This window comes from Cynara cardunculus, unplaced genomic scaffold (genome assembly GCF_001531365.2).
Source record: "Cynara cardunculus var. scolymus isolate 2C unplaced genomic scaffold, CcrdV1 Un_Scaffold_2891, whole genome shotgun sequence".
Classification (NCBI taxonomy): Eukaryota; Viridiplantae; Streptophyta; class Magnoliopsida; order Asterales; family Asteraceae; genus Cynara; species Cynara cardunculus.
This window is the reverse complement of record NW_020201264.1, coordinates 31,108-50,355: the sequence shown is the minus strand read 5'-3', so window position 1 is coordinate 50,355 and position 19,248 is coordinate 31,108. Positions and strand designations below refer to the sequence as shown.

General features: G+C 34.9%; 1 protein-coding gene across 1 annotated transcript; it reads left to right on the top strand.

Moving 5' to 3' along the window:
* Positions 1 to 9,871: 9,871 nt before the first annotated feature.
* Positions 9,872 to 12,744, top strand: LOC112503347 (lysine histidine transporter-like 8). Its single transcript, XM_025107405.1, has 5 exons — positions 9,872 to 10,257; positions 11,141 to 11,274; positions 11,367 to 11,794; positions 11,896 to 12,027; positions 12,098 to 12,744. Exons 1-5 carry the CDS (start codon positions 9,872 to 9,874, stop codon positions 12,581 to 12,583), a joined length of 1,566 nt encoding a protein of 521 aa, XP_024963173.1. The 3' UTR covers positions 12,584 to 12,744.
* The last annotated feature ends 6,504 nt before the right edge of the window (positions 12,745 to 19,248 follow it).

Below are 19,248 nucleotides of genomic sequence, written 5' to 3'. Positions count from 1 at the left end.
ACTATCTTGTTAGTATTAATTAACATATTATATTACTAGAAATTTGCTTTAATTTTATTATGAAACATTATAATTGACTAATTTTTCAAGATGTCATTTTTGAACATTTTACATGTTTATAAACTAGTTTTGCTAAAACTGATTTATTCATCAGCTAGTTTATCAACTTACAACTATCTTATAAACCATTAGTTAGTTTATTAACTAATAACTAGTTTATCAACTAGTTTACGTAACATAACCATTGCCCACAATTCTTATCCAATTTGAACTAAAAGTTTAGCTATCAAACAAATGAGACTCGTAGACGTGACCGATGTTCAGTCTAATTTCGATCGTAGTATGTATATGCACCACTAATATAATATATATAATCTAATATTTTAGTAATGTTTGTAACACGATATATGAAATAAAAGAGAGCTTGGACAAATCCAAGGAGGTATAAAAATCTTCTTGTGGCTATGGAGGTTCAAATTCGATGATTCTAGGCTACCTGCAAAGCAGGTGATCATTTTGAGATTAATCGGCTCGAATAGGAAGTTGCATATTTAGGTTAATAAAAAAATAACTTATAAACCTAAAATACAATATTGATAACTAGAGTTTTAATGCTTCAAAAGTCAATGGTCAAAATGTTGTCTCTTTTGCCGCTTCAACTAAGACAAAGGACAAACATATAAACGCCAATTATATTGGAATCGTAAGCTATAAATTTATTTTAATCAATTTTTTTGGAATAATCAAAACACTATCTCGGGTGTCATTTTTAAGGATAAATTATTTATTTTAAAAATATTATTTAAGGAAAATGTTAAGTTTAGACAGATATCTTCGTTACTAAATAATTGAACATAAATAAAGTCGAACATCAGACATGTTGAAACCGAATCTCGAGTATTATAATAACTTTTTTGAGCTTACTTTTTTGTTTTGAAAAAGAACGATTGAGGTCTGACCAAGCTTCGGCATTGTCATCACCCGCTCGAGAATCAATCGTATCATTAAAATCGTGATCGTGACAGAAGTGGTTAATACAATGTAAAAGGAAAGACAAAGTTACATCAAAAACTTTAAGACAAGATAAATAACGAGAGTATCTCGCAATTAAGTGAGCCACTCCATTGGTTTGTCTCCCAATCACATGGACCGAATAGTTGCCATGAGTGCTTAGAAGCCATCGTATGTCAAGAATGATATCCCCAAATTCCGAAATGTCGTGACTCTTATCATAGATAGCATCTGCAACAATCTTGGCGTCAGTTTCGAAAATAACATTTGATAATCCCCGTCCTTGGACCCATAAGATTGCGTCCCTAAGAGCATATGCCTCGCATTCACGGCCCAGAGGAAGGGAAGTTTTGGGGTTGCTTTGGCGGGAATGAAGGTACCCCTACTGTCCCTTAGAATAGCACTGAACCCCGTAGAGTTGGAGTTCTCAAAAGCGGTTGCATCAATATTGCATTTTAAAAAATCCCTTCTTGGAGGGTGCCATTTAGAGATGCAAGGGGGGGATAGCAGGCATTTAGTCCGTGAGTCTGAGCCCTTTAGTGACATGCCAATCCAATAGGATGTTGTTGGTGCGCCTAACGACCGAGGTCGGGTCACGAGGACCATCATTCCATAAGATATCGTTTCTACATTGCCAAACACTCCATAGGATTGTAAGAAACCGGTCTCCGTCAGGCTGTGGGTTTTCCTTAGGGAACTTGAAAACCAAGTCGGGGAAGGAATCAATAATATCTATTAACTGTTCCACGGTGTCACAAAGAGCCGCTTCACACTAGACCGAGCTCACAGTAGGACAACCAATGAAAGTGTGCCAAGTATTTTCGGTGTTACAATCGCAAAGAGGGCAAAGAGGAGAAATTTGTACACCTCTTTTTTTAAGAGCACAACGTGTGTGGATAACTCCAGTGGGATAACTTTTTTGAACTTACTTAAATCTCATTTAAAAGATTTAATTGCAAACAAATTTGGCATTATAATTTTTAACGTGAAAAATCTTTCCCAGCCTACTGGTGTATGGATAACTATACCCTCAAAAGGCTATAATAACAAGTAAATCATCCATGGCTTACAAGTATTGTCCAAAGAAAATAATAATGGTAAGTAATATCAAATATCGTTCCACGAAGATTTAAAATACAAAGAGAGTCACAAAAGTTAACTTTAAAGTAAGATTTCAGAAAAGGGGTTTTTTGGAAGCAATAAAGCTTCAGAGAGAAAAATATCCTTGCAAGAGTTGGTTACAAAATACTGAAATAAAACAATAATTAAAAGATAGTATGGATGCAAGATCAAGTTGGATTTCAGCAACGAGGTGTAGTGAATATTGCTACATAAATAACTCTTTACAAAACTACTGGATTGAACGGTCTTCCAAGAAAGTGCAGATTAGACAATATGTTGGAAGTACACTTGGTGATGCATCGATCCCGAACTAATACAGATCTTGTCTTTCTTTCCATATTGTTTTGCAAACCATAAGATTATGGCGACTCTTTATAGCCACTATAACGCACTTAATAAAAATATTTGCATTATCTTAATTTTAAGTCCAACTCATCTGAATAAAATAACATGTGTCAATTTATCAAAGATTACCAGATGAAATATTGATACCACTTGTGAATAGTGAAATAAATTGCTATTAACAAGCAATCATCGACTAACACTTGGCGTAATCTCACAATCTTCACTCACACTCATACTAAGGTATTTAGCCTAGCATGACTGAATGTAAGTGCTTAAAAGTAAATGACATGAATGGAAATGACGGAATGTAAATGCCGTAAAAGTACATTCTGCATGAAAAGTAAATAGAAAGCTGGAAAGGTTGCTGTAGCAACTGACAATGATGAAGAACGCTTGAAAGTACTTGCAAAATGATATTAAAAAGTAACAAGAACCCAAAACTTAGATGAAGCTTTGTTCCTGCAAAGTGTTACAATTAAACAAAAGATTACTCCCATATATATATATATATATATATATATATATATATATATTAGCAAGAGGAGAATCAAAAGTACTAGTGGGTAATAACAGTTGGTTAATAACCAATGTGTAATAGAAAAGATGCCCTAGTACAGAAGATGCTTAAATACAAAAGGTTAAAGTATCTTTGTAGTGACATCTTTTATCAAAACTGCCTGCTATCAGTACTAGAAGATGTCATCTTCCAAAATTTGACTTTTCAATATATTCAACGGGATTGAGCCAGTTGTGCCAATATCCAGTGTCCAGTGCTGCAACAACGTATACACCTGCTACAACAATGTTTATGTCAGCATTTCATTCACCAAATACATAATACAGTACCATTCTCGCATCCTAGCTCCAATGAATGTGAAACCATAAAATAAGACTAAAACACTCAATATATGATTGGAAATATGTAAAATGAAGTGAAATAAAGTTATAATTATGTGCAAAAGTGGATGCTTTTACACACTTATCACCTACCTCACTCACACCCATGTGTAATTAAGTGGAAGCATGCATTCTAATACCATTATTTGACACCAAATTAAATTCAAAACAAACTTAGTATATTGTTTGTTCTATAAATATTTGAACTCATAACTGAGCAACGAGAGTCCAAGAAGAGATAAGGGTGTAATTTGTGTTTGTTAAAAGGATTAAACAGTAATTAATGATGCTGAAAATATAATGAAGTGTTTGGTTTATAAATACCAACCACTAAAACCTCTATACCAAATTAATTGGCTACAAATGAATTTGTTGGTACATGTTGGCATTGGTACAATACCAAGAGTAAACTAATTGTTGAGTTTTAAGGTTGTGAAAAGCATATAGGTCTAAAATCTATGGTATGTAGATAACTTTCACACTAAAACAACTACCATTCAATATTGAAAGGAACAAATTAGTGAAGGAAATAGAAAACAGATTAGTGAAGAAAGTCAAATAACATAGAAATCATATTTAATAGAGGCTATTTGGGAGTTGCTGAATGGTTTGGTGGAGAATGATTAAGTGGTCAGAATGATTAAGAGTCTCTCATGATATAGTGCAAAACGAAATATAATTGTTTGGTAATTGTTACAATGAAATTAGGGTACTGAATTGTTAAGGGATGCACATAATACAAAATCATTCAGAGAATTTTGAAACCATTAAGAGACAGATTTTTTTTGTCAAACAAGATTTATCTCTTAATGATTCAGAAGTTGTCTCCTAATAGAACTATTAAAAAGTAAATAAACAACACCTAACACATAAATCCTATACATAGAAATCTTATTATACATTTATCAGATCTAAGATTAATGTCTAATTAATGTCTTCATAACTAATCATAAATCTCATATCACATAATACAAAAATGCTAATTCTAGTTGGTAGTCATCAATAAGATATGTAATGGTTTAATTTGACACCCTTAAAAAACACCATCTATTATCTAATAATTTTAAAATTATATACTTGCTCCTTGAGGTTTGTAACTTGTTACGAATTTGTTCATTTATCTTTATTTATTAATATAATAACCATCCACCTATGCAATTTGTTTTGGATTTCATCTCTCATGCTAACGATCATCCAACTTGTTCGTTAACTATAAGTCCGAAAAGGTCATTCTCCCATTTTTCTCTATTTAATATTTGGTGAATTTAATATATATATATATATATATATATATATATATATAGGGGTTGGTTCAAATGTTAACCAAGATTATTGTGTTAACTTTGTTAACCAATCTTGCCCATTAATTCTTACAATAAAGGGTTGTAATTAATCATGATAAAAAATTAAAATTTTAAATTTACAATTTCAATGAACATATGTGAACAAAGGGGAAAATGGTATTTAGGTAATTTTCTTTTTTATGTAACTCCCATATCATTAATTGGGAGTTATAAAATCAAAAAATCTCATTATTTTTATTAATTTATTTTTGTTAATGTAAGAATCATATGAACACACACGCACACACACACACACACACATATATATATATATATATATATATGTGTGTGTGTGTGTGAACCATTGTGTCAAATACGAACAAAAATTGACATATATATTAACTTGGACTGTATAGCATTTATGAACACGATATGAATATAATTAGAATAGTTGTTACACGAAAGTAAATAAATAAAAAACAGGTATGAACACAATATGAACAGTTTGTGAACAATAGTTTCTTCATTATAAACACATTCAGGAGCAAGCCAATGTTGAGATATGCAGCTAGTGTACATATGAACACAATGTGAACATTTGTGAACAATTCTTTAACAATTACATATGAATTCGAATTCTGATTGTAGTCGTAGACGATTTTAATCTTTTCATTCTCATTGTTGTCGATTTGTTTTCCAATAGGTTTATCCATATTACTCGGACGATATCGAAATCTTTACAATCGAAAATTCTTTAACAATTACAAAATCAATATCATTATTGATAGAATAAATCGAAATTACAAAACATGAACACGTATAAAAAATATCAATATTACATAATCATTAATTATTGAGATTTTTAGATTTGTACTCCCAATTAATGATTTGGGAGTTACATAAATGACAAATTACTTAATTACCCTACTCATTAATATATGAGTTATATGTAAAACTAAAGAAAAGATAGAATATGATTGGTTGAGTTTGGTTAACAAAGTTAATACAAAAATCTTGGTTAGTATTTGAACCAAGCTCTCTCTCTCTCTCTCTCTCTCTCTATATATATATATATATATATATTAGTTGTGTACTCGTGCAATGCGGCGGGAGCCATGAATTTTAATTATTTTGAAGTTTCATTAGTTTTATAAGATAAGATTTAACGATGATATATGTTAATCTTGGTCTTTACATATTAATACAATTTGAATAAATAAGAGTTATGGTTCCAATTACAGACTATCGGTGAAAAAAATTATATGACAGTTTAAAATCCAATATATTTAAAATCCAACATATTTAAACGACTCCACAAATGTGTTYGATTTACACCAAGAGCAAAGAACCAAGAAACTTGAGTTTTAAGATAAATACTCAAAACCAACAAAGAAAACTACAAATTTGACAGATCATAAGCCATGAAAAGACCAAAAAATGGGTTTTAGAATGAAATTTCAACTGCTTACCCTCTTTCTTGTCCAGAAACTCAGATTAAAGTTGAATTAATACATGTATATATATATTTCAAAAAAATCCAAGAACATATTAATTCAGAACATATTATACAGTGCAATTTGGACAGCCTAACCCTAAAATATATAGTATATATATAAATAAATAACTATAAAAGTATAAATCGTAAATATTAAAAATATTTTTTCACAGTATATAACATATAATAATATAATTAAGTGAAAAACTATTCAATATTAGACTCATTTCGAAGGTATTAACGAGACGATTATAATGGTGTAACTTGTTAAAATAAAAATGTATTTTTTAAACATGTTTTAATTGATATACGATTATGTATATTAATTTGATAAAGGTTTAAAATGAAACATTTAAAAGTAAAGGACGTAAAGTAAATTAATTAACTAATTATAGGGGTATAAAGTATAAATTTAAAATTATAATTTTAAAATAATTGGTTGTGAGAGAGTGAGTGTATGTGAAGGGGTGAATGTATGTGAGGAGAGGAGGAGGTAAAAAAGTGATATAAATGATATCTTGGTCATTTAATATTTTAAGACTTTAAGACTTTTGTTAAATTTGATTTATAAGATAGCATAGATATAAATTTAACGAAGTAATATATACTAGCCGCGAGTTGGGAGTTTGGGTTGGGTTGAGTTGAGTTAGCCTAACCCAATTTCAACCCTCCTAATTAGCAGATTGACGGATTAACAGTACGATAGATGAGGTTTAACTAGGTTGTTAACGAGTTGAGTGGGACTGATTTTATAAATTAACGATTTTTTATACACCCTTATTCTTACTTATATATTTCCTCTTTGATTGTTACATGCATAAACATCAACACTTACTTATATATTTTCGATAATATAATTTTAATGTAAATAAATATACAGATATTTATCACAAATAAACCCAACAAACATATAAAAAGCGGGTCCCATGGTGACCACCGTAAACTGCAGTCAAATCTTGGTCTTGGTCACCATCGTAAGCAGTTTCTCCCCTTTTTTAGACATTTACATTCAATTTGCGGGCTATGAGTATGGACCCACCCCCCATGCTTCTTCACCAAAATTTCACTCTTTTCCCCTCTAACTATTTCCATTTATAAATCTAACCCCTTATAATTAAACAAACTTTTAACAACTTCCCCCTTCACTTTGATGGTTTATAATCTAATACCCAGGAATGCAAAATATAAGAACATTTTTAATACATTCAATAAAATTTCTCTAAATGGAGAATCATAACTTAAAAATCTTCAAGAATAAATTACAACAATAGATTTTCTGTTTTAAATATTACAACATTAATTATATTATTAAAATACATTATACATGTAATAAAATATTAACTTCACTTTCATAAACATTACGGTTTCTTATTGATGGGAATCTAATAAAAAATCTGTTTATCTTTCACGGTAATAATTTCTGGCGAGTTCTTCAAATTTGGAGAATTTCACACTCTCTATTTAATGTTTTCTTAGTTTTGGATAATTTGTTGGAGGGAAAATCTTGACTAATTTATATGCAAATGAGTCAGGGGTTGTTTGACAGTTGTTGAATGATTTAATGCAAAAATGATTAAGTGATTAGAGTTATTAAGACACTCTCATGGTATAGTGCAAAATGAAATATAATTGTTTGGTAATTGTTTACAATGAAATTAGGGTACTTAATGGTTAAATGAGGCCCATGATACAAAATAATTCAGAAAGTTTTAAAACCATTAAGAGGCAGACTTTTTTTTGTCAAACAAGATTCACCTCTTAACGGTTCAAAGTCTACCTCTTAATGGAACTATTAAGAGGTAAACAAACAACCCCTCAATTTCAATTTTCTTATATTTGTAACATGTCAAATAACTAAAAAAAACTAGAAGAAATTAAATGATATAGAAACCAGTCAAGCAGATAGGAGTGTTTTAAAAAACCGTTGTACCATTTAAACCGGTCAAATCAAGTTAAATCAGACCACTTTTAGTAGTTTGAGCGGTCTGACGGTCCGTTCCAGTCTAAAAAATAGTCAAACCATTTAGTCCGGTCTGATATGCGGTTTAAATGTTTTTTTAACGTTTTAAACCAAACCGACCACCAAAAATACACATACATTAAATATATATATATAGTTTTCATGTTATAGGTTCAACTCTGTGACACAATTAAAAAAATCGTCCAAGAGATTATGTTTTTAGTTTTTATTTTTCAATTGACTGCATCATTTAAATTGACAAAATTGCAAACTCTGTTAAAAATCAAAATCCAAAATTTCAAATCATCCTTTACTTCCTCAAGCTAAACATGGCCCTACTTAAATGTCGCCAACACTCCCCTCCCAGGGCTCGAACTCGGGTTCATGACTATGCCATGTCCAAGCCTTACCACTAGGCTGGAAGGTCTTTGACTAGAAATTTCATTTTCAATATAAATGTTATGCTTTTCCGAGTTTAAAAGCTCATAAGAGCTCCAAAACCGTCAAAACCCATCAAACCAAACTGATTTTTTGTGGTTTGATTAGTGACTAAACCGCTCGTTTTGAAAATTTTCCTGAACTGTCATTATGTTTTTGGTTTGTGGTTTAGGAGGTTAACCCGTTCAAACCAGACTACGAACCTCTAACAAATATAATATATACAAAATTAAATGCATTATTGCACAAAACTCAAAAATCAATTAACTAAAAAACTAGATTATCATTCCAAGAATATATATTTTTAATTATATCAAAAGAATTTTTTTTTATTAACCTGGATATCCAACCCGCTATGCGAGCCGACTAATCACAGGACGACCACCTGCTTTGCAGATAGCCCGGAGTCATCGCATTTGAACCTCCGTGGCCACAAAGGAATTTTTATTTCTCCATGGATTTGAACCTGAGGCCTCTTGGTACTTTTGACCTTTGGAGCCAAGCTCAAACCAATCAGGCACCACTCTTATGGTTTATATAATAAAAAAATGTTAGCAAGTCGACCCAACCCAACTCGATTTCTTTTTACTAATATCAAAAAGTTATTTCTTTCGGTTTAAACTCGTTTAAACTTAATATCTGATGTATCTATTTCTCAAAATTCAAAGACAACAGTAAAAAAATCATGGATGCTGAATCCATGGGCAGGCAAGAGACAACCTGACGAATCGAAACATGTCTTGGAATAGATTGATCAAAATTATTCTTAGCAACATTTTTTGGTCTTCAGTATCTTTGATTGGTATGGAGACGTTAAAAGGAAAGAGAGAGATGATATTTATCTCGCTTTTGGCACAGTAAGCCCCCACACAATGCAATATTCTTACCTTTTCATCTTTTATGCTAATAAATTTAATTAAAACTATACAACTTTTTGATAAAATTATAATAAAACAAATACGTTATTAAAATTTATTTATTTTATTATAAAACATTTTCAAACATTCACACACCGACGAAGGGTACGTGACAATAATTGAAATTTCATAAACAGATTTTCAGAAAAAGTGAAAGTTAAGGGGGTTAAAGTGTAAACACCCAAATGTCCTTTTTGAAAAACGACAGAGACAGTAAAATCACACACATCATCACAGAGATTCTCCGTTCAGACCACCACCCTCACTTTTACCTCGAGATCTCTCCATTTCCGACGGTCACGATCTCTTCTTCCCAAACTCCCACAATCCTCCCTAGCTATAAATCATTTTCTACTTCTTTCTCTCATCAATCACATTAATTATTGGGGTGCTTGTAGAATTAATGGAGGAGAGGCCGGAGATGGAGCTGATATCGATACCGGCGACACCACGGGTTTCCACGCCGGAAATACAGACACCGTCAGGGCAGAGGTCGCCGAGACCAATGTCGAAGGAAGGTGGGAAGTCGTCGACGGCGTGGACACCGACGTCGTTTATATCACCGAGGTTTTTGAGTCCGATTGGTACGCCGATGAAGAGGGTGTTGATAAACATGAAAGGGTATTTAGAAGAAGTGGGTCATCTAACGAAACTAAACCCACAAGACGCATGGCTTCCGATAACGGAGTCCCGGAACGGCAATGCTCATTACGCCGCCTTTCATAACCTCAACGCCGGCGTCGGCTTCCAGGCTCTGGTTTTGCCGGTCGCTTTCTCTTTCCTCGGCTGGTTAGTATTTATAATGCTTTTTTTCTATATCCAACGATTATCCAGTAATTTTTCAAAAATTAAATTTCTAGAAAGAATTAAATTAAATCCAAAAACTATTCTATTTTTAGTAATTTTACCAATCATTTATATTATTAAAATATTTAATTTAATTTTGATGCCTTTTATTGATGAGGAGGAATTAAATATCACATACCGTTAAATATGCTCTTATATTTTATATTTTCCTTTTTGGAGATTGATGGTTTTGTTAAATGAGAATGTGATTAAGGGGTCGTTTACCCAATTGCTTACCTGATAAACGTTTACCGATAGGAGTCAACAGAAAGATTTATTTTGATGTGTAAGATTTTAGTATATCAAAACATATTAAATGCAACAATTTAATGGGTAAGCATTTACCTGGTAAGAGTTGTCATCCCCACTTACTGGGTAAGACTCTCCATCATTTTCATCACTCTTACCCGGTAAGATTCTTGACCCTTCTCATATTTATCCGATGAGGAAATTTATATGGTAAGTACTTATCAAGTAAGTGTTTAGTAAATGACCCCTAAATTAATGAGATTTAAGGGCCGTTTATTAAACGCTTATCCGGTAAGTACTTACATGATGAACATGACAAGGGCTAAGAATCTTACCCGGTAAAAACGAGTATAAAGATGGAGAATCTTACCCGGTAAATGAGGGTGACGACTCTTACCTGGGTAAGCGCTTACCAGGAAAATTGTTGCATGAAATACGTTTTGATGTACTACAACCTTACCCAATAAAATAAATTATAGTGTTGACTCCTAACGGTAAGCACTTACCGGGTAAGCATTTAGGTAAACCGCCCTTAGATGGTGTTTGTTTGGAGGAGATTAATTGATTAAGCATGTAGGAGTTGGGGCATAGTGTCGTTAAGCATAGCCTACATTTGGCAACTATACACTTTGTGGATATTGGTACAACTCCATGAAGCAGTTCCTGGAAAGAGGTACAATCGATATGTCGAGCTTGCTCAAGCAGCTTTTGGTAAGAATATGTACACTAAATAACAAAATATCGAAATCACTTGTAAAACCACATATGATTTTAACGTTAATGCTATCGCAATTTTTGTTCAGGGGAGCGACTCGGGGTGTGGTTAGCTCTCTTCCCTACGGTTTACTTGTCTGCAGGAACCGCGACAGCGTTGATTCTTATCGGAGGCGAGACCATGAAACTCTTCTTCGAGCTTGTTTGTGGGCCACTCTGTACGTCAAATCCGTTAACCACAGTTGAATGGTATCTCGTTTTCACTTTGTTATGCATTGTGCTGTCTCAGCTCCCAAACCTCAACTCGATAGCGGGACTCTCGCTCATAGGAGCAGTGACTGCGATATTTTACTCGACCATGGTTTGGGTTCTTTCGGTTAGCCAACAGCGCCCGCCCAACATCGCCTATGAACCGATCCCACTGCCTTCGTTTTCGGCCTCCCTCTTTTCTTTCCTCAATGCTCTTGGTATCATTGCCTTTGCATTTCGAGGCCACAATCTAGTCCTCGAGATTCAGGTATTTTGTATGTAAAAATAACTTCCATTTAACTGAATAACCCCCTTCATCATTTTGTTAGAAATATAACCGAATTTTGTTGTTTTACGGTAACTTTCTAGTCTACGATGCCGTCGACGTTCAAGCATCCGGCTCATGTCCCAATGTGGAAAGGAGCGAAGGTCGCGTACTTCTTCATTGCAATGTGTCTGTTCCCGGTAGCTATCGGAGGTTTTTGGGCTTACGGAAACCTCGTAAGTGCATCGAATTCGAGATTATTTGATTCCTTGAACAAATCCATAACCGGAAACTTGTTGTTTTTAGATGCCATCGGGAGGGATTCTGAACGCGCTATTCGCATTCCATAGTCACGATATTTCAAGAGGGCTGCTCGCAGTGACGTTCCTACTGGTTGTTTTTAGCTGTTTGAGTGGCTTTCAGATATACTCGATGCCAGTTTTTGACAGTTTTGAAGCCAGCTACACAAGCCGCACGAACCGACCATGCTCGGTGTGGGTTCGGTCCGGATTCCGAGTGGTTTACGGGTTTATCAATTTCTTCATAGGCGTAGCACTCCCTTTCCTAGCCAGCCTAGCCGGTTTGTTAGGAGGGCTAACCCTTCCGGTCACGTTTGCATACCCGTGTTTCATGTGGGTTCTCATCAAGAAACCTGTAAAATATAGCTTCAATTGGTACTTCAATTGGACACTGGGTTGGCTCGGCATCGCCTTCAGTTTGGCGTTTTCGATTGGTGGCATTTGGAGCATGGTTAATAGCGGACTCAAGCTCAAATTCTTCAAACCGAACTAACGGTCGATCTTCGGTAATTGGGTTAGAGAACCAAGTGTTATGTGAAAGTAAGTTCTCCGAATGCTTTTTGTATGAATTGGTATATGCAGCATTTTTTTCTTTCATATAAAACGTATGTCATATGGTATATGCTTCAAATCGTTAAGCCGTTTGTACTGAAATTGAGTTAGAATTCCACCCCCATTCTATCATAATATATTTTGTATCACAAAATAAACATTGACAAGTTTGAGCATCCACTGGTCTCAAATCCGATCATATTCAAGTTCGTTGTAACTCGATGATTACCCGTATTTCTGTATAATTGCTTTCTCGGCTTCATAACGGCATGCATCGGATTAAGTTTCTGTGCTATGAGATTAAGCGTATTGACATCTTCTCCGGTGTCCTCTTCAAGTCCCTATTCGGCCAATACCCATACACGCAATCAACATCGCCTGCATAGCCCCAGCACACACTCGTTTCCCCCTTCCAGACGCCATCATTCGTTACAGGTCGAATTGGATCATTTTCTGCAAGAAATCTCTCTGGGTTCCACGGATTCTCCCAGATTTCCTTCTCCATATTCCATATGCAAAAACATCTAGTTTTGAATGATGGTTAATCTAAAACAAACCTTGGTCTCAGAGGGAACATGGTACCCTCCGAGCTCAATGTTCTCGTGCACATATCGTAATGGGATTACTGAAACAGGACTATGCCTTCTCAAAGTTTCATGAAAGACACCCGATAAATACGGCATCTGGCACAGCTTCTCCTCCGTGATCTTTTGCGACCCACAAACGTTTTGGATTTCATCACAGAGCTGATCCTGCTTCTTTGGGTTTTTCACGAGTTCATACATTGCCCATCCTGTGGACACCATTGTAGTGTCTGCTGTTTCGATAACGGATCAGTATTACGGATCAATCCATATCTCAAGGAAAAGGAAAGTCTACTACCTATTCAAATTCCATTTAATATGTATTTTTATATTTAGTTGATTGATTGTAACTATACATTAATTTAGGCAAGGCAATCATTTATCCTTTCGATTGTTGTATTCCTTGTATAAATCCCCACTGTTGTTCAATAATATGAATCACTTATTCCCATATCATCTATGCCTTTATATGGTATCAAGGCCTTTAATTTGCTCTCACGAGAAATCGATTAAGCTTCTCTCTAATCAAAATCCTCATTCTTTGCAACCCAAGAAATGTCAAACACTATCATTCACATCACCTCAAGCACTCACTTCTCTATCAAGCTCAATGCAAACAATTTTTCCGTCTGAAGGAAACAGATCCAATCGACACTCATTGGTTTGGATCTTGACAGCTTTATCAATGGGGAACATAAACCTCCACCAAAACTCATCACCGACAAAGATTCAACCAAACCAAACCCAGAATATACACGGTGGTTCCGGCAAGACCAAATCATCCTAAGCGCCATTCTTGGCAGTTGCGTCGATAAAATCCAACCCATCTTGTCTTCAGCCGAAACCTCTCGCGAAGCATGGAAACGGCTAACCACCGGTTATGCCGGTGCCTCTCGCTCCAGAATTATCTCTCTAAAATCCAAACTTGCCAAGAACCCCAAAGGAAACCGATCTGTCGCTGAATTCCTCCACGACATGAAGTCAATTGCTGATGAACTCGCTCTTGTCCACAATCCTGTCGACGAGGAAGAGCTGCTTATCCATATTCTCGGCCAACTAGATGATGAATACAACACCATTATTGCAGCCCTAAAGGCTCGTGACACACTTATATCATATCCCGAACTGTTCGATAAACTAGTAGACTTTGAAAGACAACTAGGCGACACAATGCCTTCCTCTCCTCCGATCATAAGTAATGTCAACTACACCCGACGAAGCAATGGTAGAACCAATTCCAAAAACCCTCAAGACATGCAAAACCAGCAATCCAGGTTCACCTATTCGGGACGTCAACAGTGGCCCAATTCCACTAATAATTCTGGTGGAAATTGTGCAAATCGCATATCAGCTCATTGCCAATTTTGTAATATCCCAAGGCATGAAATCAAAGATTGTCGAAAACTCGCTCGATTCTTACGTGACAACAACGTTACCACCACACCGATTGCCAACGCCACCACTTCCAGACCTGCTTCTTCATCCCCAATATGGATGTTTGATATCGGAGCCTCACATCACTTTACTTCTGACAAATCCTCTCTTCACACATTCTCTGAGTACGGGGGACCGGATGAAGTTATCCTTGGCGATGGTAAGCCTCTTTCCATATCCCACACTGGTAATGCACAACTATACACTTCCTCACGCCCACTCTCTTTACCCGATGTCTTATATGTTCCAAAACTTCGCAATAACCTTGTCTCGGTTGTTAAACTTTGTCAAACTAACAATGTATCTGTTGAATTTTCCTCCTATCATTTCCTTGTTAAGGATCTCAGCACGGGGGTGCGTCTAATACGGGGGAGAATCAACTTGACATCTACTATGCCAATCTTCCTTCCACACCACAACTCAACTCCACTACAACCGTCTCGTTTCTTGATTGGCACCACAAACTCGGGCATCCATCCATTAGGATTTTTAAATTTTTGCACAATCCATAGGCGTTAAGTCACAGCTTCAAGATTTTCATTGTCATTCTTGTTCAATTAATAAAAGTCATGAAGTTCCCTTTGGTGTCACTTCATTCACTGCTTCAAAACCATTAGAACTTTTATACTTTGATTGTGAGGACCAATTGTAAAATTCATTGATGGTTTCAATTATTATGTAATTTTTGTGGATTTCTACACCAAATATGTATGGCTATTTTCGATGAAAACACAAGTCAGATATCAAAACACTTTTTCCACAATTTAAAAACTTGGTTGAAAAATATTTCCAAACTTCTTTGATCTCCATCTTTACTGACAATGGTGGTGAATATACAGGTCTCATTCCTTATCTACAAACCCAAGGCATATCTCACTTTAACCCCCCCCCCCCAACCCCCATATACACCGGAACAAAATGGTATCACTGAAAGACGCCACCGTCATATCGTTGAAACAGGTTTAGCACTACTCCATTATGCTCACCTTTCGTTCCAGTTCTGGTCCATGCCTTCCAAACCACCGTCTATCTAATTAATAGACTTCCGACACCAATTCTAAATTCCAAAAGCCCATACGATATTCTCTATGGCAAACCACCAACATACACCAAACTCAAGTTGTTCGGATGCCTTTGCTATCCATGGCTCAAACCGTAAACAAAATCAAAACTCCACCCAAAATCAACGCCATGCATTTTTTAAGGATATTCTTCTTCAAAATCCGCCTACAAGTGCTATGACCCATCATCCCGCCGTCTATTCCACTCGAGACATGTTCAAATCGTTGAACATCTATATCCATGCACGTCCAAAGAAGCCACCAAATCATCCTTACCCACTATTGACCAATTCCTCCATTATAACCCAAATACCTTCACCAACCCTCCAAACCAAAATCACCCCATAACCCACACCCCATGTCCTATGCCACTCAATATTCACAACCAACCCAATACACCTACTACACCTCCCATACAAGAACCACCTTCCCCTACCTCACCTCCCTCTCAACCGAACCCACTCGATAGTCCTATTCCCTCACCTCACCCATCTCCATCTGATGCCTCACCTACACCAACCACTCCCAATCTACCCAACGATTCTCCTACACCAACCACTCCCGATCAATCCAACGCATCTACACCTGGCAAACCCAACCCCAAATACTTCAACTTACAATTTGTCAATACTTCTACCCTCCATCTATACCATCAACCGCTGAACCAACTATCCACACCTAAAACTGTATAAGTGTCCCATTAGACTGTTTTATAAGACATAAATTTTTATGACCAAACGTTAAAATGTCATATTCAAAGATGTTGCAATAGGTTTATATGACGTTTTTTGACGTCTTAAAAATTCTTTTAGGATACATTTAAAATAAAGCATCACATTGGTTATTTTATATGATACTAAAAAAGTGTCTTATAAAAAAGTGTCATGTAAAAAGATATGTTTATATGACACCTCTTCAAAATGTCATATTTCTAAAAGTGTTCTAATAAACTTGTTATGACACCCAAAAATGTCCTATAAACCTGTTGCAACAACTTTAGATAGGACACTTTTACGTTTGATCCAAAAAGCTCATGTCCTATAACACAGTTTATCGAGACACCTACACAATTTTAACGATATATAAACCCAATTTTATCGTAATTAATTATACTTCACAAAAAAGCTTTCCATTTTTTGTAATATTTTAATCATATTTGAAAAATGACAAGGGTGTCACAGAATAACTTATTGAGAATGATATATTAAAGTTATCTCATCGTCTTTTCTTTATTCAAATGATTTTCTAATTAGCTTTTTCTCGATTATTAAAGTTCAAGGACCACTCCAATGATTAGTACCAATTTTCCCACCATTGAACTTTGTGTAAAATGGGTTAAATTTTGGTGAGAAGCAGAGTTAATGCGATAAGCCGATATCTAGTTAGTATACCTACATCAATTTTGGTATACACTGTCATATATTAAGGAAGGAAGCCAGTTCTACTTTGAAGGATATGGTGACAACTTTCTGAGCCGCCTTACACTTAAAAGACTGAGGAGAATTCTAGATCTACCAACTGCAAATGCATTTCCGGAAAAAGTGTTGAATTAAAAACGTTGTATTCAAGTCATGTGTTAAATTTTTTTTATATGCTTTTCTTTAACAGCTTTGTAGAATTGTAGTTAGTTTATTCCTTTTCAAGAAGGGTGTATATAGGTGACCTTGGTAGTTATGGTAGTTAAGCTTTGTGAGATTTATGCTTTGAGAGATATCCCGTATCATTCTGTAATCTTGTGAGAGACATTGCTCAAGAACACTCTGTAATTTGTTGTTGCAAAGTAATAAACGTATGACTAGCCAAATCATCCTGTGTTCTTGATCTTGATTTTATTTGTTAATTGTGACTTGAATCTGGGTTCACAAGTATCAAGGGTCCAAATTTCATATTACGCTTCTTAACTTAACTCTCATTCTCACACGATGTAAAATTATGTAAAAGTTAATCATTCAACCATTAGTTTGAGTATTTGTTTAAGTTTTTGAAGTGATTTAAGTTGAGGAAAGAAAAAATAGCAAAGAACCAAGCATGCCACAATTTTTCCCGTTTTATTTACATGCATGAAAACAGATATGGTTTCTTTTATATCGATCTTACAACTTACAAGCATACTTTCATATCATTCAAGTTGATGTATTCAAGATAACTTATCTTTCAAGTCCATCATACTTTAACCATTTTAACAAGTGATCATTTTAACAAAAAAGATATTATGTGTTTGATATAACCTTACATGAAAAGTTAAAAATGAGAACTAACTTCCACCCTTAACTCATATTAGTTTTAGTTAGGGGTGTCCACCACACCGCACCATAAAGCATGGTTTAAAACTTTTACGTTGTGGTCAGCAATTTACGTTTTTATCAAACTGCAGTTTGCGGTTTTGAATTATCAAACCACGGTCGCACCACATATTGTATATATATATATATATATATATATATACTAGGTGTGTACCCGCGCAATGCGGCAGAATGTAAATTGAAGAGGAAAATTTACAACTTAGGGGCCGTTTTACCAAACACTTATCCGGGTAAGCTCTTATCAAGTCACATTACCTCAACGGATGAATATGGTAAGAACTAAGAATTATACCCGATAAGAACGAGACAAGGACCATGAGTCTTACCCGGTAAGTGAGATCGACGACTCTTACTACGATAAGTGCTTACTGAGTGAATTGTTGCATATAATGTAGTTTTGATGGACTAAAATCTTACCCAGTAAGAACTAATAATGTTAAATTTTACCAATAAGCACTTACTGGGTAAGTGTTTGGTAAACAGCCCCTAAAATTTTAACAATTCACCTGGTAAGTGTTTAGTAGCTTATCAAATTTAAAAATAAAATGTAATCAAACCAACTAAAATTGAAAGTAAAGAACAGTCTTTACATGTGACAATGATCGTAGTATTCAAGGAACACAATCTACAATGCTTAATATCTTTACATTTAACTGTTTTGAACCTTTGGGGATTTTCCTGAGAGTTCACTGCGGGGATTTTTCTAGCCATTCTCTAGGATTGTTGGGATTAGTCGATGTGCACGCAAGCCAACACAAACAACCAATGTTAGCGACGATGTATAAGGCGTGTGTGTGTATACACACACACAATGTATAACCATAAGAGCCAACAGAAGTTGGTACCTAAAGCATCAAGGATTGTACTGGAAAGGGGGCCGGTTGACAAATTTGTAGAAATGAAGCACTGGAAATTAAAAGCCATTTGAAAGACATGACAAACATTTCATCCACCATAAGTTGCAGACTGTAGAAAACAAATGAGTATCATTACACTTTCAAACCTTATGTAAATATATTGCATCAACTCTCTCTCAATATTTAAAGATCCTTCAGATTCACAAGTTACCATTCACCATTCAATAAGATCATATCTTCCATAACTTCTGTTAACTGGGATTTTCATGCTTTTGCATTGCTCTACAATTAAATTAAATTAGAGTTAAAGAGCAGAAACTGCACATTGATGCAAAATATGAAGGTTCTATCAAGAAATACTCACTGC

What these genes read in the sequence shown, in the direction of transcription:
- LOC112503347 (XM_025107405.1), top strand. Translation starts at nt 9,872, where the DNA reads ATGGAGGAGAGGCCGGAGATGGAGCTGATATCGATACCGGCGACACCA. An exon ending in GCTTGCTCAAGCAGCTTTTG is followed by an intron (nt 11,275 to 11,366) that starts GTAAGAATATGT and finishes ATTTTTGTTCAG; the next exon opens with GGGAGCGACTCGGGGTGTGG. An exon ending in TTTGGGCTTACGGAAACCTC is followed by an intron (nt 12,028 to 12,097) that starts GTAAGTGCATCG and finishes TGTTGTTTTTAG; the next exon opens with ATGCCATCGGGAGGGATTCT.